The following is a 21,461-nucleotide window of genomic DNA, read 5'->3' as shown; positions in this document are numbered from 1 at the left end:
GCAGCAGGGTGTTTCCTGCTCCCCCATCCACACACACGTGGGTGTCTTGGAGCCGGTCGGGCTGGTTTCTGGCTGGGTGGGGCCACAATGCCGGAGAGGGTTGGACTCACCTTTGCCAGGTGAGACGCCGGGTTCCCAGGGCTCCAGGGCCCTGCTCAGCCAGACGCTGCGGGCACCGGGTCGGACAGCCCCAGCCTAGCCTGGCACCATGGGCAGCATCAAACAGCGAGATCAGGTATGGGGCCCCCTGCCCCGGGGCTAGGGCGGGCACCAGCCGGGGGGGGGGCGGGGCAGGCAGCATGGGGCATCCAGACACCGAGCTTCCTGGGGGTAGGGTGCACCTGTGGGGGAAGGAGACAGCCCCCCTTCTCCAGGGTGGGGGAGGCTCTCAGGGGTTTGGGGGGTTCTGAGGGTCCCCTCTCCAGGGTGGGGGGCTCTGGAGGTTAGGGGAGCACTGGAGGTTGGGGGGCTTTGAGAGTTCCCTCTCGGGGGTGTGGGGGGCCTCTGAGTGGCCCCTCTCTAGAGAGGCTCGGGGGGGGGGCTCTGAGGATCCCCTCTCCAGGATTGGGGGGCTTTGGGGGCTCTGAGGGTCCCCTCCCCAGGATTGGGGGGTTCCCCTTTCTCAGACCCTGATCTGGCTCCTCCACCACCACCCGCACTCCAGGCCTGGATCCCCAAACGCTTCAAGAAGAAAACCTGCACGACCTACATTGAGGATCCACAGGACACGGGGTGAGTGGGGTCCCCCCCCATCGGGGATGCCCTGAGGCTGCTCCCCCAGTGCCCAGGGAATCCGCCAGCGGCCCCTCCCCCCAACACCCCAGATTATTATTGCCATGTGCAGGCCGAGGTGTCTCATCACAGGCAGCAGCTCCCCTGTGGCCCACAGTGACCCCTTCCTCCCCCCAGTGTCCCAGTGACCCTGTCCCTTGCCGCCTGCATCTCCTCTTCCAGTGCCACCCCTCAGCCCCCCATGACCCCCATCTCCTCCCCAGTGCCCCCCCTCAGTGCCAGTGTGGGAGCCCCCGGGCCGAGCACGTCTCTGTGGCCGTGGAAGACGCCTTCGGGACGGCCATCGTCAGCAAATGGGACTCAGACCAGCACACTACGGAGGGGCCCACGGACGCCTTTGGGGAGCTGGAGTTCGTGGGGGCTGGTGGCAAACCCAGCAAGGTGAGGGGCTGCGGGTCGGGAGTGAGGGGCACCGGTAGGGCTGGGGGGTGGGAGGGGCTGGCCGGGGGCTGCGGGTCAGGAGTGAGGGGCACCACCTGACCTGTTCCTCACTTGCCCCCCGGCCAGTTCATCCGCCTGTCGGACTCCTCGGACCCTGCGCTCGCCTACAACCTGGTGACCGAACACTGGAAAATCTCACCTCCCAACCTGGTGGTGTCAGTCGTCGGGGGTGACGGGGAGGCCCCTGTCCGGGCCTGGCTCCGAGACCTGCTGCGTAAGGGGCTGGTGAAGGCAGCACAAAGCACAGGTGGGCCCCCGTCCCTCTCCTGGGCTGAGCAGTGGTGGAAAGCTCTGGTGCAATGCACTCACACATGCAAACGCTGGCATGCTCTGTGCAAACGCCAGTGTGCTCCATGCAAACACTGCTGTGTGTGTGCAAATGCTGGTGCTTCCTATGCAAATGCCACTGTGCGCCATTCAAACACTACCATACTCCGTGCAAATACCAGTGCACTGCGTGAAAATGCTGCCATGCTCCGTGCAAACACCAGCGTGCTCCATGCAAATGCCGCCATGCTCTGTGTAAATGCCGGCGCGCTCTGTGCTCTCGCACATGTGGGTGCAAAAGGACATGCCCTGGCCCACTTGAGGGGAAGCCCTGCCCCGTGCACATGCAAATGAGCTGGTGCCCAGACTGCACGCCCAGTGAGACCCTGCCGTGCACACACGCTGCCCTGTGCTGACACCCGTGCACAGATCCACTCTCGGCACCCCCAGGTGTGGCCACACGCCCCCAGGCCTGAGGGATGGGTCATGTCTGTGCCCATGTCCCATTCAGGCTCTGGGTGTGACACTAGGGGGAGGGGAGATGAAGGTACAGGGGGCTGAGGGGGCACTAGGAGGGGCGTGTTACACTCTCAGACTGTGCCACGGTCCGTGCCCCCACAGGTGCGTGGATCATGACCGGGGGGTTGCAGGCTGGGATCGGGCAATACGTCGGGGAGGCCGTCCGGGACCACGGCACAGCCAGCACCAGCCCCTGCGCCCGTGTGGTAGCCATGGGCATTGCTCCCTGGGGCGTCGTCGCCAACCGCGAGGCTCTCGTCAACCCCAAGGTACGGGCGGCTGGGGGGGATCCTGGCGGCGGGGGAGGTGTCTCTCTGGAGGCAGTGCATGGGCCGCTGGGGGCTCTCCTGGAGGGAGTGGGGGGCACCAGTCTGGGTACCAGGGAGGGGTCTCTGGGGGGGCTGGGCTGGGGGTTGGGGGAGAGGATCAAGCTGGGGTGTCTCTCAGGGGGGTCCAGCCGGTCACCAGACCCCCCTCACCCGCTCTCCCCCTCCAGGGCTCGTTCCCTGCCCGCTACGCCCGGGTCCCCGCCGCGAATGCCGCCCGCCCCCTGGACAGTAACCACTCGCTCTACTTCCTGGTGGACGACGGCTCTCAGGGGCGCCCGGGGGGCGAGAGCCGCTTCCGTGCCCACCTGGAGAAACACATCGCCCAGCAGAGGGTGGGCGCCGGTGGTGAGTACCCCAGCCTGGTTACCCCCAGCCCGGTTACCTCAGTTGCCCCCAACCTGGTTACCCTGCGCCCAGTTACCACAATCACACACCCCCAGCCTGGTTACCCCAGTCAAACACCCCTGGCCTGGTTATCCTGCCACACACTCGGCTTGGTTACCATGGTCACACACCCCGGGCTAGGTTACCCCCCAGCCAGGTTACCATGGTTACCCCCTGGCCTGGTTACCATGGTTACCCCATGTCATGAAATGTGGGGGAGTCAGGGCTCTGCACCCCCGCTTCCTGCCATTCACCGTGACTCTGAGCCAGCCGAAGGTTTATTAGCCAACAGGAACACAGCCCAAAACAGAGCCTGTGGGTACAACCAGGACCCCTCAGTCAGGTCCCTCTGGGGGAGGCAGGGAGCTTAGACCCCAGCCTTGGGGTTCCCTCCGTTCCCCCCAGCCAGCTCCAAACTGAAACCCCCCCAGCCGTCTTCCCCAGCTGCCCCCCGGCTCCTCCTCCAGCCTTTGTCCAGATTCCCGGGCAGAGATGTCACCGGGCCCAACCCCCCTCCTGGCTCAGGTTACAGCCTCAGGTATCGCCCCTCAAGTGAAGTCACCCCCTGAGATCCCATCCCCCATGCAGACAATCCCAGTACAACTCCTCCGCGACATCCCCAGGTCAATCCTGCCCACTCCCTGCTCCGTCACACCCCGCAGCCCAGTTACCACGGTCACACCCCCCCAGCCCGGTTACCCCAGTCACACACCCCCAGCCCGGTTACCATGGGCACACAGCCCAGGCTGGTTACCACGGTGACACACACCCGGCCCGGTTACCATGGGCACACACCCCCAGCCCGATTATCGCAGTCACACACCCCGAGCCCAGTTATCATGGGCACACACCCCGCAGCCCAGTTACTGCGGTCACACACCCCCAGCCCGGTTACCATGGGCACACACACACGGCCCAGTTACTCCCCAGCCAGCTTACCCTGGTTACCCCCCAGCCTGGTTATCCCAGTTGCCCCTTGGCTCGGTTACCCCAGCTACCCTGCCCTGGTTACCACGGTTACCCTGGCCTGGTTACCCCAGTTGCCCCCAGCCCAGTTACATCCAGCGCAGTTAGCCCAGTTACCCTGGCCTGGTTACCACAGTCACACCCCCGGCCAGGTTACCACAGCTACCCCCGTCCCGATTACCACAGTCACACACCCCCGGCCAGGTTATCACAGTTATCCTCCAGCCTGGTTACCGTGTTTAGTCCCCCGCCACATCCCCCGCCTGGTTACCATGGTCACACACCCCTGGCCAGGTTACCCCCCAGCCAGCTTACCACGGTTATCCCCCGGCCTTGTTGCCACGGCCAAACACACCCTGGCCCAGTTACCACGGTCACATTCCCTGGTCTGGTTACCACAGTTACCCCCTGGCCCAGTTACACGGTTACGCCCCAGCCCCCTGGCCAGGTTACCATGGTTACCCTCCCTCGCCAGGGTTAGCATGATTTAATACACACACACACACGGCGCCATGGCTACCACAGTTACACACACACCACAGCCATGGTTACCAGGGTTAGTCGCTTTTCCTGCGCCCTTAACCACATCTGCCGCCCACCCTGCGTTATTCTGCTTCCCCTTCCTCTCGCCCCCTAAGTGCTGAGTGCCCCCGCCCCCCAGGCTGCCCCTTCCCTCCCCCGGGCAAGATCCCCTGAGCTGGTCTTGATCTCCTTCACCCAGAGAGAACCCCGGAGTCCTGGTCACAGGGGTGGGGAGAGAACCCAGATGTCCTGGTCCCGGGGCTGAGGGGTGGAGAGAGGACCCAGGTGTCCTGGTCCCGGGGCTGAGGGGTGGAGAGAGGACCCAGGTGTCCTGGTCCCGGGGCCGAGGGGTGGGGAGAGAACCCAGATGTCCTGGTCCCGGGGCCTAGGGGTGGAGAGAGAACCCAGGTGTCCTGGTCCCGGGGCCAAGGGGTGGAGAGAGAACCCAGGTGTCCTGGTCCCGGGGACAAGGGGTGGAGAGAGAACCCAGGTGTCCTGGTCCCGGGGCCGAGGGGTGGAGAGAGAACCCAGATGTCCTGGTCCCGGGGCCGAGGGGTGGAGAGAGAACCCAGGTGTCCTGGTCCCGGGGCCGAGGGGTGGAGAGAGAACCCAGGTGTCCTGGTCCCGGGGCCGAGGGGTGGAGAGAGAACCCAGGTGTCCTGGTCCCGGGGCCAAGGGGTGGAGAGAGAACCCATGTGTCCTGGCCCCAGGGCTGAGCAGTGGGGAGAGGACCCAGGCGTCCTGGCCCCGGGCCCGGCACTCCACCCACTGAACTAGTCTGTGCTGACACACTAGTTTTTGGCTATTCCCTGGGGCTGCATCGTCACCCCCTTTCCGCTGCCCCCCCGGCACTGACACCCCCCTGCTCCGTCTTTCAGGAACTGGCAGCATCGAGATCCCCGTGCTGGTCATGGTCATCGGGGGCGACGCCTCCATGGTCACGGTAAGGGGTGGGGTGACTGCAGGAGGGGCTGAGGGTCCGGGGAAGGGGATGGGCATGGGGGGATGGAGGGGGGAGGAGGGGGATGGGGGTCAGGGTGTGGGAGAGGGACATGCGGAGATGTTGATAGCTGTGGAGGGGGAGGGAGACACCCTGCCCCTTCACTGACCCCCCTCTCCCCCCTCCAGCGTGTACGGGAGGCCATCGAGGCGAACATCCCCTGCCTGCTGGTGGGGGGCTCCGGGGGGGCGGCCGACTGCCTGGCCCAGATCCTGCAGGACGCACAGACGGACCAGGCGAGCCGGGTGCTGATCCAGGAGAAGCTGCAGGGACGCTTCCCGCTCCCCGATGTGCCAGACCTGGCCGAGCAGGTACCACAGCCCCCACGGGGACCCAGGCGCCCGGGGGGGGGTGGAGCTCAAGGCATTGACCCCTCAGTCACCCCGCAAGGGGACCCAGGCATTCAGGATGGAACGGAGCCTGGCGCTGTTGGGTTGCAAGGGGGTCACAGAGTACCAGATCTGCCCCCTACAGATGGAGCAGATCCTGGTGCTGCGGGGAGGGGGGTGCAGGGGTTCAGGGGGTCATGGGGTGCCAGACCTGCCCCTGCAGGTGGAACGGATCCTGGTGCTACAGGGGGGGTGCAGGGGGGTCTTGGGGTGCCAGACCTGCCCACCGAGGTGGAGCAGATCCTGTGCTGCGGGGAGGGGGGTGCAGGGGTTTGGGGGGTCACGAGGTGCCGGACCTGTCCCCCCAGGTGGAGCGGATTCTGGAGCTGCGGGACCTGGTCAGTGTCTATTTGGACGAGGACAGGCTGGAGGAGTTTGAGACAGTGCTGCTCAAAGCCCTGGTCAGAGGTGAGACTCCCACAGTCCCCCATGGAGTCCCTCCCCCCATGCTCTTCCCCCTTGGGATCTCCCCACCCTCCCCTGCTGCCAGCCTCCTGCCCCTCGTTTCCCCCCAGATCCCCACTGAGCCCTGTGTGAACCCATTCAATCCGCATTGACACAACCTGTCTTTGGGCTGAGCCCTCCCCACCGCCCCCAGGCTGCCACGGTGTGGAAACTGAGTCACACAGCTACCCCAGCCACCCCCCACCTCCAGGTCCCCTAGCTGCCAGGGTGGGGAAACCAAGTCACACAGCTACCACAGCCATCCGCCACCTCCTGCCTCTCCACAGGCGATCACCTGACTGGTGAGGCCACCCAGTACCTGGATGAGCTGCGTCTGGCTGTGGCCTGGAACCGCGTGGACATCGCCAGCTCCAAGCTCTTCTGTGGAGACATCCAGTGGGAGGTGGGGGGGGGGCAGGGAGGGGACCTTGCGGGAGGAGCTGGGAGTCCCAGAGGGGCAGCGGGAGGGGGATCCCAAAGGGAGATCTGGGAGGACCCTGGGGGAGGGGGATCCCAGAGAAGGAGCTGCGGGGCCCGGAAGGAGGAGTTGGGGACCCCCGGGGGAGGAGCTGGGGAGCCCTGGGGGGCAGGGGGTTGGGGGATCCCATGGGAGGAGCTGCGAGAGCAGGGGGAGGGGGACCCCGGAGGGAGGAGTTGAGGGGGGGACCCAGGAGGAGCAGGGGGGATCCTGGGGGAGGAGGGACCCCTGTGGGGAGCTGAGAGGGGAGGCGGGGAGGACACTCTGGGGGGGTCGAGGGTGTTTGGGGGCTCCGGGGGAGGCTGGTGCTCACAGGGCAGGTACTAACCTGGGTTCTGCCCCCGCTCACGCTGTAGCCCTCCCAGCTGGAAGACCCCATGCGGGACGCACTGCTGGGGGACCGCCCGGCCCTGGTGCGTCTGTTCGTGGAGAATGGGCTGGATCTGGACGAGTTCCTGACCTGGGGGCGCCTGTCAGAGCTGTACCGGGGCGTCCCCGAGGCCTCGCTGCTACACCAGCTGCTGGAGCGGCGCCAGGGGGGGCCCGAGCCCCCCCACTACCAGCCTGTGGAGCGCCCTCCCGGCTGCCCCCTGACCCAGGTGGCCCGTCTGCTCCGTGAACTGCTGGGCGATGTCTGTGCCCCCTTCTACTCCAGGCTGCGCCCCCCGGACTCCAAGGGGACTGGGGTATGTGGGGGCCAAGGGGGGCAGAGATATGGGAAGAGGGGAGCACAGGGGGTCCTGAGATACATGGCCAAGCATATGGGAGGAGGGGGTGCATGGGAGGCCTGGGTGGCTGGCCGGGGGGGGCACAAGGTGGTAGGGAAGTGGGAGGAGGGGCTGTACAGGGGGCCTGGGGTATGTGGGGGGCTGGCCAGGGACTTGGGAGGAGGGGGACAGAGGGACATAGAAGGCCAGGGACCCAAGGAGGCTGAGGTATGATGGGGGTGTCCTGGAGTCACAGGGTGACACTCGGGAACTGCTCCCTACAAAGCCAGCCAGGACTCGGGGGGGCCCCCTCTCTGTGAGCAGACTGGCCCTGGGCAAGAAGCTCACACGGCTTCACCTTCCTGGGGGGGCATTCAGCATCCCCCTCCCCCCGTGCGCCTCCCGCAGCAAGTGCACCCGGAGGGGGCCTGGGGGAGCCAGAGGGTCCTGCCCCCCCACTCTGCAGTCAGACGTGACTCTCCACCGGCCGGTAACATGGAAGGTTTATTAGCCAACAGGGTCACAGCGTAGGGCAGAGCTCGTTAGCACAGAAATCAGTGACTGTCAGCCAAGTCCAGCTTGGGAATCCAGTCCCCCACCCCCCCGACACCCCCGTTGCCCCTTCTTCTTCCCTTTGTCTCACTTCGTGGGCACAGAGTCACCTGGCCGTACCCCCCTCCTGGCTCTCAGGTCACACAGCTGCACCCAGCTGGGCAGCCTCACCTCCCCGAGGGCCTCAGCAAAATCACACCCCCCAATTCCCACCAGCTGAGTATTGGTGCAGCACGCAGGGAAACTGAGGCACACACAGTTAGTGTGGGACAGTAAGACTCACCTGCAACATAACAAGACGAATAAAACCCCATTTCCTCACGGGGGGGCTGGGTACGTGGATGCAGTGAGATGGGGGGCACAATGGGGCTTGGATATGGGGGGGGGAAACCATAAGGGGCAGGAGGCTGGGATTGGACCCTGAGGGTTCCAGGGGGAGGTGGGGGAAGATGAGGGGCTGGCAGCAGGGGTGTCCCCATCCACATGGCTCTGACCCTCCCCCTTTCCTCCCCCCTCCAGAAGAAGGCTCCCCTGCTGGACGGGGACACCCCCTATCGCGGCCAGCGCACCCGAAACCCCTGGACTGACCTCTTCATCTGGGCCGTGCTGCTCAACCGGGGCGAGATGGCCACGTACTGCTGGGAGATGGTGAGGAGGGCCTGGGGGGGGAGACTCCTGGGGGGCGGGGAGCTGAGGGGAGACCCCAAGGGGTGCAGGGGGCGAGGGGGAGACCCCTGGGGGAAGGGGGAACAGGGTGGGGGAGCACTAGCGGGGGCATGGATCCGGGGGTTTCCAGGGGGGATCTCTCTCTAACTGCCTCCCCTGCAGGCCCCGGATGCGGTGGGGGGGGCGCTGGTGGGGGCGCGGATCCTGCGAGAACTCTCCCACCAAGAGTCAGACGCGCAGGAGGCCGCAGACATGAAGAAGCTGGCCATGAAATTCGAGAGCCTGGCCATCGGTGAGGGGGGAAGAGATGGGGGACAGGGCGGGATGGGGGTGCAGGGGGCGGTACAGGGGGATGGGGGTGCAGGAGGCGGTACTGGGGGTGCAGGGGGCAGTATGGGGGGATGGAGGTGAAGGGGGCGGTACTGGGGGTGCAGGAAGCAGTACAGGGATGCAGGGAGTGGCACGGGGGATGGGGGTGCAGGGCGCAGTACTGGGGACTCAGGGGGGATGGGGGTGCAGGGGGTGGTACTGGGGGTGCAGGGGGCAGTATGGGGGGATGGAGGTGAAGGGAGCGGTACTGGGGGTGCAGGAAGCAATACAGGGGTGCAGGGAGTGGCACGGGGGATGGGGGTGCAGGGGGTGGTACAGGGGATGGGGGTGCAGGGCGCAGTACTGGGGACTCAGGGGGGATGGGGGTGCAGGGGGTGGTACTGGGGGTGCAGGGGGCAGTATGGGGGGATGGAGGTGAAGGGAGCGGTACTGGGGGTGCAGGAAGCAGTACAGGGGTGCAGGGAGAGGCACGGGGGATGGGGGTGGTACAGGGGATGGGGTGCAGGGCGCAGTACTGGGGACTCGGGGGATGGGGGTGCAGGGGGCGGTACTGGGGGTGCAGGGGGCGGTACTGGGGGGATGGAGGTGAAGGGGGTGGTACTGGGGGTGCAGGAAGCAGTACAGGGGTGCAGGGAGTGGCACGGGGAATGGGGGTGCAGAGGGCAGTACAATGGCACAAGGGGATGGGGTGGAAGGGGTGGTACGGGGGTGGTACGGGAGATGGGAGTGCAGGGCCGGTACTGGGGGTTCAGGGGCGATGGGAGTGCAGGGCCGGTGTTGGGGGTGCAGGGGGCAGCCAGGGGGGCTGTAAGGTCCCGGGGGCAATGGCGTTAACCCCCCCGTCCCCGCCCCACAGGCGTGTTTGGCGAGTGCTACGGGAACAGCGAGTCTCGGGCCTCCCAGCTCCTCGTGCGTCGCTCCCGCCTCTGGGGCGGCGCCACCTGCCTGCAGCTCGCCTGGCTGGCCGAGGCCCGGTGCTTCTTTGCCCACGATGGGGTGCAGGTACGGGGAAGTGCGGGGGGGCGAGTGCGGGGAGGTGAGCGCAAAGGGACAGGGAAGAATTGGAGGGGAAACCTGCGGGGGTGAGAAGTGACCCCTCCCAGCACTAACCCCCCCCCACGGCCCGCAGGCGCTGCTGACTCAGAACTGGTGGGGCGAGATGGAAAGGTCCACGCCCGTCTGGAAACTCCTCCTCACCTTCTTCTGCCCCCCCCTCATCTTCACCCACCTCATCACCTTCAGGTGGGTGCTGGGGGGCCCTGGGGAGGGGATCAGCTATGTAAGGGGGCACTGCTGGGGGGAAGCTTGCAGCATCGGTGACCCCGGCTGGGGCACTGTTGGGGGGAAGCTCGCAGCACTGGGGCCCAAACTCAGTTTCCCTCTCTCTCCACCCCCCCCCCCCCCCAGGGCGATGGAGGAGGATCAGGAGCAGGAGAAGCCCGACACCCTGGAGCTGGAGAACCTGAACACTGACGGAAAATGCCCCATGGAGGAGATCCTGACGGGGTAAGGGGGGCAGCCTGTGAGGGGGAGGGCAGCATGCCCTATACATTGGATCCCATGGTGCTAAGGGTTCCTGAACCTGCCCCCTCCCAGATCAGAGCCCTCTGCAAGGTCAGCCCCGCTCCATCCTGCCCCCCAGATCCGAATCCCTCCCCTAAATCTGTTCCACACACACACCCTATGTGCCCCCTTGTGCTAACATCTATTCCCCCATCAGCCCCTAATCTGTCTCCTGCACCCCCCTGGCTGGGTCCCCCCACTGAGATCTAACCCCTCCCCTCTGCAAACCAGAGCCCCCCCGCCCCGTGGCAGTAACCCCCCATGCTGAGATCTGAGCCCCCCACAAGCCAGAGCCCTCTCCCCCACGGCCAAACCCCCCATGATGGGTTCCCCCTGGGACGCCACTTGGAACTGGGCTCCCTCTCCCCCTGCGCTGCTGTGACAGGCTGCAGACCCACTCCTGGTCCCACACTTCCACCAGCACACACAGGGCGGGCGGGACACACCCAGCTGCGGCTACACGCACAGGGCGGGCGGGACACACCCAGCTGCGGCTACACGCACAGGGCGGGCGGGACACACCCAGCTGCGGTTACACGCACAGGGCGGGCGGGACACACCCAGCTGCGGTTACACGCACAGGGCGGGCGGGACACACCCAGCTGCGGCTACACGCACAGGGCGGGAGGGACACACCCAGCTGCGGCTACACGCACAGGGCGGGCGGGACACACCCAGCTGCGGCTACACGCACAGGGCGGGCGGGACACACCCAGCTGCGGCTACACGCACAGGGCGGGCGGGACACACCCAGCTGCGGCTACACGCACAGGGCGGGCGGGACACACCCAGCTGCGGCTACACGCACAGGGCGGGCGGGACACACCCAGCTGCGGCTACACGCACAGGGCGGGCGGGACACACCCAGCTGCGGCTACACGCACAGGGCGGGCGGGACACCCCCAGCTGCGGCTACACGCACAGGGCGGGCGGGACACACCCAGCTGCGGCTACACACACAGGCTCTGCTGAGGCTGTCCCGGAGTCACGGGGCGACGCTCTGGGACTGCTCCCCATGAAGCCAGGTAGGACTCGGGGGGGCCCCCTCTCTGTGAGCAGACTGGCCCTGGGCAAGAAGCTCACACGGCTTCCACCTTCCTGGGGGGGCATCCAGCATCCCCATCTCCCCATGCGCCTCCTGCAGTGAGTGTGCCCGAGGGGGAGGTCTGGGGGAGCCAGAGGGTCCTGCGCCCCAAGTCCGTAGCCAGACGTGACTCTCAGCTGGCCGCTAACAGGAACAGCCCAAAACAGAGCTTGTGGGTACAGAGACCAGGACCCCTCCGTCTGGTCCATCTTGGGGGGTGGGTCCATTTCCCCAGCCAGCTCCAAACAGACACACACCCCAGCCCCTCATCTGGCCTTTGTCTCTCTCCCAGGCCAGGAGGCCACTTGATCTCTTTGTGCTCCAGCCCCTTCAGTTGGCACCTTGCGGGGGGCGGGGGCCCAGGCCATCAGGAGACAAGAGACAGGGCGTCGGCCATTCCCCTGCCCTCTCGGGCTCTGCACCAATCACACCCCCTTATCCCCTCACCTAGATACTTGAGAACTGCATAGGGGAAACTGAGGCACCCAGCCAGTATTCAGAGAAAACATTAAGAACATTCCCACGTCGTCACAACAGGGTGGCATTAGTCCCTCTGGGAGACGACACCCTTTCAGATACCTGAAAACTGCTGATCCATCTTCTCTTTTCCAACCAACCAAACCCAGTTCTTTCAGCCTCCGCAGGTCGTGTTCTCTCCACCGTTAATCGCTCTTGTTGCTCTTCTCTGCACCCTCTCCAATTTCTCCACATCTTTCTTGAAATGCGGTGCCCAGAACCGGGCCCAATACTCCAGCTGAGGCCTGACCAGCGCAGAGCCGAGCGGAAGAATCACTTCTCGGGTCTTGCTCACAACACACCTGTTAATGCCTCCGAGAATCACGTTGGCTTTTTTTTTTTTTTTTTGCAACAGCGTCACACTCTTGACTCATATTTAGCTTGTGGTCCCCTATAACCACTCGATCCCCTTCTGCCGTCCTCCTGCCTAGGCAGTCTCTTCCCATTCTGTGTGTGACACTGATTGTTCCTTCCTAAGTGGAGCACTTTGCACTTATCTTTGTTAAACTTTATCCTGGTTACCTCAGACCATGTCTTGTCTCCCCCAAACTCAGTGACACCTGTTCTCTAGCCCGGAGCAACTCAGCCAGCGTAACACAGGAGGGTTATTGAGCGTTGAACCCAGCACAGGAAACTCTCCAGCCTCAGACCTGGCCCCCCTCAGCCCAGCACGTTCCAGTCCCCCTGCAGCCAGGGGGGCTCTGCCTGCCCGCCCCCGTCCAGCCCTGAGCCCCCTGCTTCCCCGCTGGGCCTCCGAGATCCCCGGCCCCAAGCCCCCTCTGTCCACTGGCTTCTCTCCAGGGAAACGGTCTCTTGGGCCTCCTCTCCTCTCCCGTCCTCTGGCCCCTCTGGCTGGACTCAGCTGGTCAGGTCACCGGGGTCCTGTCCCCGCAGCCCATTGTCCTCCCCCCGGCCATACCCGGCTGTGACTCCTGAGCTGGGTCTCCGGGTCACCAGGGCACCAGTCACTGGGGGTCTCCATCCTCCAGGCCATCAGCCGGGGTCCCGAGTTCCCTCTCTGGTCCTCTGTACCCACAAACTCCCTCTCCCCTCCCCTCGTTAAACCCGTAACTGACTCCCACCCGCTCGGCATGGAACCCACTGGAAAACCAAGGAAAAAGGAAGAAAAGTCCCCACTTTGTCACAACCTCACAAGACGGACCTGGCGCAAAATACATCCTCATTCCATGACCGTGGTGAATATTGGGGTGCCAGGATGTCACCCTCCCCATGCTGAGATCTGACCCCCCCCCTGCAACTCAGAGCCCCCTCCCCATGGCTGAACCCCCCATGCTGAGATCTGACCCTGCTCCCCACAGGTCGGCGTCCTCGCTGAGCTCCCCGCCGCGGCCGGGACAGATCTGGCTCTGGCGCTGGCGCCGGTTCTGGGGGGCGCCGGTGACGGCCTTCCTGGGCAACGTGGTGATGTACCTGCTTTTCCTGCTGCTCTTCTCCTACGTGCTGCTGCTGGACTTCGCGCCCCCCCTGCCTGACGGCCCCAGCGCCTCTGAGGCCCTGCTGTACATCTGGGTCTTCACCCTGCTGTGCGAGGAGCTGCGCCAGGGCTGCTTCACCGGGCACCAGCCGCTGGCCCAGCGCGTCCGCGCCTACCTGCAGGACCCCTGGAACGAGTTCGACCTGACCGCCCTGGGGCTCTTCCTGCTGGGGGCTGTCTGCCGGTGAGACCCCCGAGTGCCTGGGCACGGCCCCCAGCCTCCCTTCCCCCCATGCCTGGGCATGGTGCCCCCAGCCCCTGGCACCTCCAGCCTCCCGTCCCTCCGTCCGCCCTGCCTGGCCATGGTCCCCAGCCGCCTGTCCCCCCATGCCTGGGCACAGCCCCCAGCCGCCTGTCCCCCCCATGCCTGGGCATGGTGCCCCCAGCCCCTGGTACCTCCAGCCTCCCATCCCTCCGTCCACCCTGCCTGGCCATGGTCCCCAGCCACCCGTCCCCCCCATGCCTGGGCATGGTACCCCCAGCCACCCGTCCCCCCCATGCCTGGGCATGGTGCCCCGAGCCCCTGGCACCTCCAGCCTCCCGTCCCTCCGTCCGCCCTGCCTGGCCATGGTCCCCAGCCGCCTGTCCCCACCATGCCTGGGCACAGCCCCCAGCCGCCTGTCCCCCCCATGCCTGGGCATGGTGCCCCCAGCCCCTGGTACCTCCAGCCTCCCATCCCTCCGTCCACCCTGCCTGGCCATGGTCCCCAGCCATCCGTCCCTCTGCCTGGACAGTGTGCCCCCAGCCCCTGGCACCCACAGCCTCCTGTCCCCTCGTCCCCCCATACCCCTGCCTGGGCAGTGTGCTCCCAGCCCCTGGCACCCACAGCCTCCTGTCCCCTCGTCCCCCCATACCCCTGCCTGGGCAGTGTGCTCCCAGCCCCTGGCGGCCACAGCCTCCCATCCCTCCGTCCCCCCATACCCCTGCCTGGGCAGTGTGCCCCCAGCCCCTGGCACCCACAGCCTCCCATCCCTCCGTCCCCCCATACCCCTGCCTGGGCAGTGTGCCCCCAGCCCCTGGTGGCCGCAGCCTCCCATCTCTCTGTCCCCCCATAGCCCTGCCTGGACATGGCCCCCAGCCGCTCGTCCCTCCTCCCCTTGTACCTCTGCCTGGGCAGTGTGCCCCCAGCCCCTGGTGGCCGCAGCCTCCCATCTCTCTGTCCCCCCATAGCCCTGCCTGGACATGGCCCCCAGCCGCTCGTCCCTCCTCCCCTTGTACCTCTGCCTGGACAGTGTGCCCCCAGCCCCTGGCACCCACAGCCTCCCATCCCTCCGTCCCCCCATACCCCTGCCTGGGCAGTGTGCCCCCAGTCCCTGGTGGCCACAGCCTCCCATCCCTCCGTCCCCCCAGCCCCTGGTGCCGGCAGCCTCTTGTCTCCTCATCCCCCCTGCCTGGGCACGGTGCCCCTCACCCTCCCTGCCTGGGTACTGCACCCACAGCCTCCCATCCCTCCTATCCCCCCACGGTGCCTCCAGACCCCCCAGCCTCCTATCTACCCATCCCCCCGCCCAAGCATGGTGTCCCCAGCCCCTGGCACCTGCAGCCTCCCATCCCCCCATCCGCCCTGCCTAGGCTCGGTGCCCCCAGCCCCTGGCACCCGCAGCCTCCCATCCCCCATCTGCACTGCCTGGGCATGGTGCCCCCAGCCCCTGGCACCCGCAGCCTCCCATCCCCCATCTGCACTGCCTGGGCATGGTGCCCCCAGCCCCTGGCACCTGCAGCCTCCCATCCCCCCATCCGCCCTGCCTAGGCTCGGTGCCCCCAGCCCCTGGCACCTCCCATCTCCACATCCCCCTGCCCGGGCATGGTGCTGCAGCAGCCCCCCCATTGCCCCCACCCACCAGCAATGGCTCTGTGCCCCCCGCAGCACAGAGTCACAGCCCCAGCTGTGAGTGGGGAGCAGATTGGGGACCCCCTGACCCATCCCTCCCTCAGCCCAGAATCACCCCCCGACTGAGCTGAGGTCCCTGGCTGGGTTGGGGGAGGGGATGGGGGCAGCTCTCTGCTGTGCTGGGGGCTTGGACCCCCCCTCATCCCACTCCCCCCCCAGGATGTTCCCCAGGAGCTACGCGTCAGGGCGCACCGTGCTCTGCCTGGATTTCATGGTCTTTACCCTGCGACTCATCCACATCTTCGCCGTCAACAAGCAGCTGGGGCCCAAAATGATCATTGTGGGCAAGATGGTGAGCAGGGGTCTGGGGGAGGGAGGGATGGAAAAGGGGGGGCTGGGTGGGGTTTGGGGGGATTCCCGTGTTGAGGGAGGCAGGGGAGGGCTCTGACCGGGAGGGAGATGTGGGGGGTTGGGGGGTCCCATCCCAGGGGCTCATGCTCCCCCCCCCCAACAGATGAAGGACGTCTTCCTCTTCCTCTTCTTCCTGGCCGTCTGGCTGGTGGCCTACGGGGTGACGACCGAGGGGCTGCTGCACCCCAGTGACCAGCGCCTGGCCTGGATCTTCCGCCGCGTCTTCTACCGGCCCTACCTGCAGATCTTCGGCCAGATCCCGCTCAACGAGATCGATGGTGCGGGGCGCGGCTCCCCCTGGCCCCGGGGTGGGGACCGGCTGGCTCAGGGGGGCAGGGAATGGGGCAGGGGCCTGTCCCCTCTATGGGGCGCAGCTCCCCCCTGGCCCTGGGACAGGGACTGGCTGGCTCAGGGGGGCAGGGAATGGGGCAGGGGCCTGTCCCCTCTATGGGGCGCGGCTCCCCCCTGGCCCCAGGGTGGGGACTGGCTGGCTCAGGGGGGCAGGGAATGGGGCAGGGGCCTGTCCCCTCTATGGGGCGCGGCTCCCCCCTGGCCCCAGGGTGGGGACTGGCTGGCTCAGGGGGGCAGGGAATGGGGCGCGGGGCCTGTCCCCTCTATGGGGCACGGCTCCCCCCTGGCCCCAGGGTGGGGACTGGCTGGCTCAGGGGGGCAGGGAATGGGGCGCGGGGCCTGTCCCCTCTATGGGGCGCAGCTCCCCCCTGGCCCTGGGACAGGGACTGGCTGGCTCAGGGGGGCAGGGAATGGGGCAGGGGCCTGTCCCCTTTATGGGCTGGCCCTGGGGCAAGGACTGTCTGGCTCGGGGGGGCAGGGAATGAGGTGCGGGGCCTGTCGCCTCTATGGGGCGCGGCTCCCTCCGGCCCTGGGGCAAGGACTGTCTGGCTCGGAGGGGCAGGGAATGGGGTGTGGGGCTTTTCCCCTCTAGGGGGCACTGGCTCCGATCTGGCCCCATGGCAGGGGATGGGCTGGCTCACAGACACATACCTCTCCCCCCCCACCCGCAGCGGCGCTGATCGCGGCGTCGAACTGCACGGACGACCCGGTGGCAATCCTGATGGAGGAGGCTGAGCCCTGCACGAACACCTACGCCAACTGGCTGGTGCTCGTTCTCCTCGTCATCTTCCTCCTCGTTGCCAACATCCTGCTCCTTAACCTGCTCATCGCCATGTTCAGGTACCGCCTGGCGGGGCCCCGTGGTGGGCAGTGAGCTGCTGAGCGTGCAAGGGGCAGGATGCATTGGGGTACGTGGACCGTGCATTAAGATACATGCAAGGGGTCAGGTGTATGAGTGCGTGTGGCGAGCATGGGAAGCGCTGGGCACTAGTGCAAGGAGAATGACTGACTAGTGAGTTGATGTGCCAGCGCATTAGAACAGGTGGATACTTGAGTGTGCAAGGCCCCAGTGCACAAGAGTGTGGAGTGGGAGATGAGGAGTGTGCAAGGCCCCAGTGCACTAGCACCTGATGAGGGTGAGCTTGAGTGTGCAAGGCTTCAGTGCATGCAAAGGGTGAGCTGATAAGTGTGCAAGGCCCTGGTGCACTAGAGTGTGTAGAGGGTGTGCTGATGAGTGTGAGGCTCCAGTGCACTTGCGTGTGCAGAGGATGAGCTGATGAGCGTGCAAGGGCCTGGTGGGGGTGGGGGCAGGCTCGTGTCCTTTGCCCCCCCGCCCGTCTGATAGCCCCTCCCATCCCCCCGCAGTTACACCTTTGCCAAGGTGCAGGGCAACAGCGACACCTACTGGAAGTCGCAGCGTTACAGCCTGATCCTGGAGTATCACAACCGGCCGGCGCTGGCCCCCCCCTTCATCATCATCAGCCACCTGCGCCAGCTGCTGCTCCACCGGGCCCGGGGGGGCTCTGCCAAGAGCCGCCACTTCGGTGAGTGACGGGGGGGCAGGACCAGGGGCAGGGACAAGGGTTGGGGGGGCAGACCTGGGGGTCGCGCCTTGCAGGGGTCGGGGAGGGGTTAGAGTAGTAGTGCAGGGGGTGGGGAGCAGGGCAGAGGGGGCAGGAAGCAGGGCTGGGGGGGCAGATCTGGGGGTCGCTCCTTGCAGGTGAGGGGCTGGACCAGGGGCAGTGCTCTGTGGGGCAGGGACAAGGGCTTGGGGGGAGGGGTCAGGCTGGGGGGCAGATCTGGGGGTCGCTCCTTGCAGAAGTCAGGGAGGGGTCAGAGCAGTAGTGTGAGGGGTGGGGAGCAGGAAGCAGGGCCGGGGGGTCACCAAGTTGATATGGGGCTGGACTTGGCCGCCGCACCTCGGGCCTGCTGGCCCCTGTCTGCTTTTCACGTGTCTGCCTTCCCACCCGCGCCCTCGGCCCCGGACGCCTGGGTCCCCAGCTCGGGACCTGTCCCCGGAGCAGGACACCCAGCTGCTCACTTGGGAGGCCGTGCAGAAGGAGAATCACCTGGTGGCCCTGGGCCGCCAGAAACGGGACAGTGACACCGAGCGGCTCCGGCGGACGTCTCAGAAGTGAGGGGGGGGCCTGGAGAAGAGGGGTGTATGGGGGTGCAGGGGGAGGGGCAGGGTGAGTATGGGGGGTCAGGGTGCATTGAGCAGCTGGGGTGCGTGGGGTCAGGGGTCCAGGGAGGGAGCGGTGAGTCTGGGGGGGAGGGTGAGCATGGAGGGGTGGGGACGCAGGGAGGGGGAGCAATGGAGCTGGGGGGTCACCTGGGGATCCTGGGATGAATCAAAGGGGCCCCCAAGTGACCCCGTCTCCTTCCCCCCTCAGGGTCGACCAGGCCTTGAAGCAATTGGCCGAGATGCGGGAGCAGGAGCGACGGCTGAAGACCCTGGAGACCCAGGTACAGGCGGGGGGGACGAAGGACAGGAGGTGGGGGGACACATGGGGTACAAAGATGAGGCTATCTTGAGGGGATGGCAGAGGCAGGGTAGGGGGATCAGGAGGGATTGTGGGGGATGGCAGAGGGGGGCTGAGGGGTCTGGGGGGGGTCAGCTGAAGCAGGGGGGGTCCTGGGGGAAATGTCAGAGGTGGGGGGGTCAGGAGAGGTCATGTTGGGGGGTCAGGAGGGGCAATGGGGAGTGGCAGAGGGGGTCTGAGGGGTCCAGAGGAAGGGGGGATGGCTGAGGTGGGGGGGACCCTGGGGGGAGGGGCTGCGGGGTCCTCAGTGCCTGCCCCGCTCCCCCCCCAGATGGAGAAGTTCACCAGCGCCCTCTGCTGGATGATGGACACCCTGGCTCAGAGCGACCTGGGGAAGAACCGCCCTGCCCCCCCCACGCTCAAAAAGGGTGAGTGACCCCCCCAATTCACTCCCCTGCCCTTGTATCCCCCCCAGAGCCCCCTGCTCCCCAGCACTAACCACTCCCCATTGCTCTGGGCTCCCCTTCATAGGGTGCCCCCTCCCTCCCCCCTGCACTGCCCCACCCTCCCCATGGGAACCCCCTTCCCTTGACCCCCAATCACCCCCTGCCTCCCCCCAATGGTCCCTATGGGGCCCCTCCCCCGATGCTGGAGCGTGCCCCCCCAGCTGTCCTGCCCCCGCAAGGAGTTCCTGGATTCCACCCCTCCCCTAAGAAACAAGCCACAGCCCACTAGGGAGGTGGGGCAATGAAGGAGTTAATTTACCACCACCCCCCGCACTGGGGCTGGCTGGTGACGGTGGGGCGCTGCGCCCCCCCCCCCCCCCGGCTTGCCCTGGGATTGCAGCTCCCTGTCCTGAATCTGTCTGTCGCCCCCAGACTGACCCTCCCCAACTCCAGCGAGAGAGGATGTCGCTGCGGAGAATCAGCACCCAGCTGTGAACCCAGGTGTCCGGGCACCACAGCCTGTCTTGGGGGGCTGGAGTCTACAACACCCACCGCTGCAAACCCAGGGATCGGGGCACCATGGACTCCCCCCCCTCCACCCCGCTGTGAACCCAGGGGTCGGGGCACCATGGACTGCCCCACACACCCCACTGCGAACCCAGGCATCCAGGCACCATGGACTCCCCGCCCCCCCCTCCGCTGTGAACCCAGGGATCAGGGCACCACGGACTCCCCCCGACACTCTGCTGTGAACCCAGGCATCAGGGCAGCATGGACTCCCCCACACCCCGCTGTGAACCCAGGGGTCAGGGCACCATGGACTCCCCCCCCCCCACCCCACTGCAAACCCAGGGATCAGGGCACCATAGACTCCCCCCCACACTCCGCTGTGAACCCAGGCATCTGGGCACCATGGATTCCCCCCCACACCCTGCTGCGAACCCAGGCATCCGGGCACCATGGACTCCCCCCCCCCCTCCGCTGTGAACCCAGGGATCAGGGCACTACGGACTCCCCCACACCCCGCTGTGAACCCAGGGGTCAGGGCACCATGGACTCCCCCCCCCCCCGCAAACCCAGGGATCAGGGCACCATGGACTCCCCCACACACTCCGCTGTGAACCCAGGCATCTGGGCACCATGGACTCCCCGACACACCCTGCTGCGAACCCAGGCGTCCGGGCACCATGGACTCCCCGACACACCCTGCTGCGAACCCAGGCGTCCGGGCACCATGGACTGTCCTGTGGGACTGGAGTTCAGGAGCCTCCTGCTGTGAATCCAGGTGTCCGGATGCCACAGACTCGGGGGGGCGGGGGGGGAGGGGACAGATTTGCTCTTAATTTGTTATATTAATTATTGTTATTGTCTGAAATAAAAACAGATCATTGTGGAAAGTGAGAACAGGGGCAGGGTAGGGGGAAAGGGGGGCAGGGAAGGAAGCGAGGTGGATGTGGGGAATGGGCCAGCTCAGGTTGAGTGGATGGGGTATCAGGGGCATTGCAGGGGGGATACCTGGGGACCCCCCCTCCACATCTAGGGTTCCATGCCCCTCCCCCCCACACAGCAGAGGGACTAAGGAGGAATGTCCCATCCCTGTCCCCCCCCCCTCCCCGCCACCGCAGGGCCAGGAACCCAGGAGTCAAATATGCATGGATGGGGGAGGGATCCTCTCCAGAACCGACTCCCCATCCCCCCAGATTTCCTGTCTGCCCCTTTCCCCACAACAGGCACCCCTAGACCTGCCCCCCAAATCAACACCCCCAAAGCTGCCCCCTAAATACTGGACCCCTAGATCTGCCCCCTAAACTGGGGGGGGGATGTGCATCAGCATTTCTGTTGCCTGAGCTCATCCCCAAAACTCTCTGGGGGCTCCCTCCCGACCCCCCTCTATCCCAGGGACTCCCTGGAACCTCCTTAATCCCTCCCTCGTGCCAGGGACCAGGTGTGCCCCCGATGCCAGGTTCCTCCATCCCCCCATGCCTGGGGCTCTGTGTCCCCCATCCCAGGTTCCCCCATTCCCCCATGCCAGGTGCCCCCATTCTCTCCCCATGGGGTGATGGGCAGAGCTGCACTGCTGGGGGAAGGGTTAATGCGCTAACACGGGGGGTGACGCTGTAGCTGGGGTGGCCAAACGCCGGGGCTGGGGCGCCAGGTGTCTCCCCTCTGCACCCCACTGGCTCTGCCCCTTGTCCCCCCTCAAACTCCACAGCCTCCTGCCCTCGCTGCTGGGTCCGTCCCCTGGACATGGCGGCCCAAAGGGACCTTACGGGTGGGGAAATGCTGGGGGGGGGCGTGTGGGACACCACCCATACTGCACCCCATGACCTGGCCCCTCAAGCTGCACCCCCAAAAAAACACCACCCGAATCAGCCCCCTGAACAGCAGCCCCCCAAACCTGTAACCAAAAGTTGCACCCCCAGAGCCAAACCTCCTTCAAACTGCTTCCCACAAGCCTGCACCCCGAAATGTGCCCCCCCGAACCCTGAAACTCT

General features: G+C 66.2%; 1 protein-coding gene across 1 annotated transcript; it reads left to right on the top strand.

The window, feature by feature from the left end:
• Positions 1–139: 139 nt before the first annotated feature.
• TRPM4 (transient receptor potential cation channel subfamily M member 4) lies at positions 140–19,838 on the top strand. Its single transcript, XM_050927762.1, has 25 exons — positions 140–235; positions 665–732; positions 996–1,173; positions 1,300–1,480; positions 2,122–2,288; positions 2,516–2,693; positions 5,099–5,163; positions 5,349–5,531; positions 5,918–6,017; positions 6,341–6,456; positions 6,888–7,217; positions 8,310–8,438; positions 8,619–8,748; positions 9,643–9,788; positions 9,916–10,028; positions 10,194–10,292; positions 13,269–13,628; positions 15,495–15,627; positions 15,790–15,964; positions 16,709–16,877; positions 17,403–17,581; positions 18,039–18,171; positions 18,431–18,503; positions 18,852–18,948; positions 19,399–19,838. The coding sequence occupies exons 1-25, from the start codon at positions 209–211 to the stop codon at positions 19,401–19,403; spliced, it is 3,534 nt and encodes a 1,177-aa protein (XP_050783719.1). The 5' UTR covers positions 140–208; the 3' UTR covers positions 19,404–19,838.
• Positions 19,839–21,461: the final 1,623 nt, after the last annotated feature.

Source organism: Gopherus flavomarginatus, chromosome 18 (genome assembly GCF_025201925.1).
Source record: "Gopherus flavomarginatus isolate rGopFla2 chromosome 18, rGopFla2.mat.asm, whole genome shotgun sequence".
In the NCBI taxonomy this organism is placed as follows: Eukaryota; Metazoa; Chordata; order Testudines; family Testudinidae; genus Gopherus; species Gopherus flavomarginatus.
Note: the sequence above shows the minus strand (reverse complement) of the source record. Positions and strands in the feature narration are given on the sequence as shown.

Coding starts and splice junctions, on each gene's coding strand:
- TRPM4 (XM_050927762.1), top strand. CDS start 209: ATGGGCAGCATCAAACAGCGAGATCAG. Junction 733..995: donor GAGGATCCACAGGACACGGG/GTGAGTGGGGTC, acceptor TCTCCTCCCCAG/TGCCCCCCCTCAGTGCCAGT. Junction 1,481..2,121: donor GAAGGCAGCACAAAGCACAG/GTGGGCCCCCGT, acceptor GTGCCCCCACAG/GTGCGTGGATCATGACCGGG.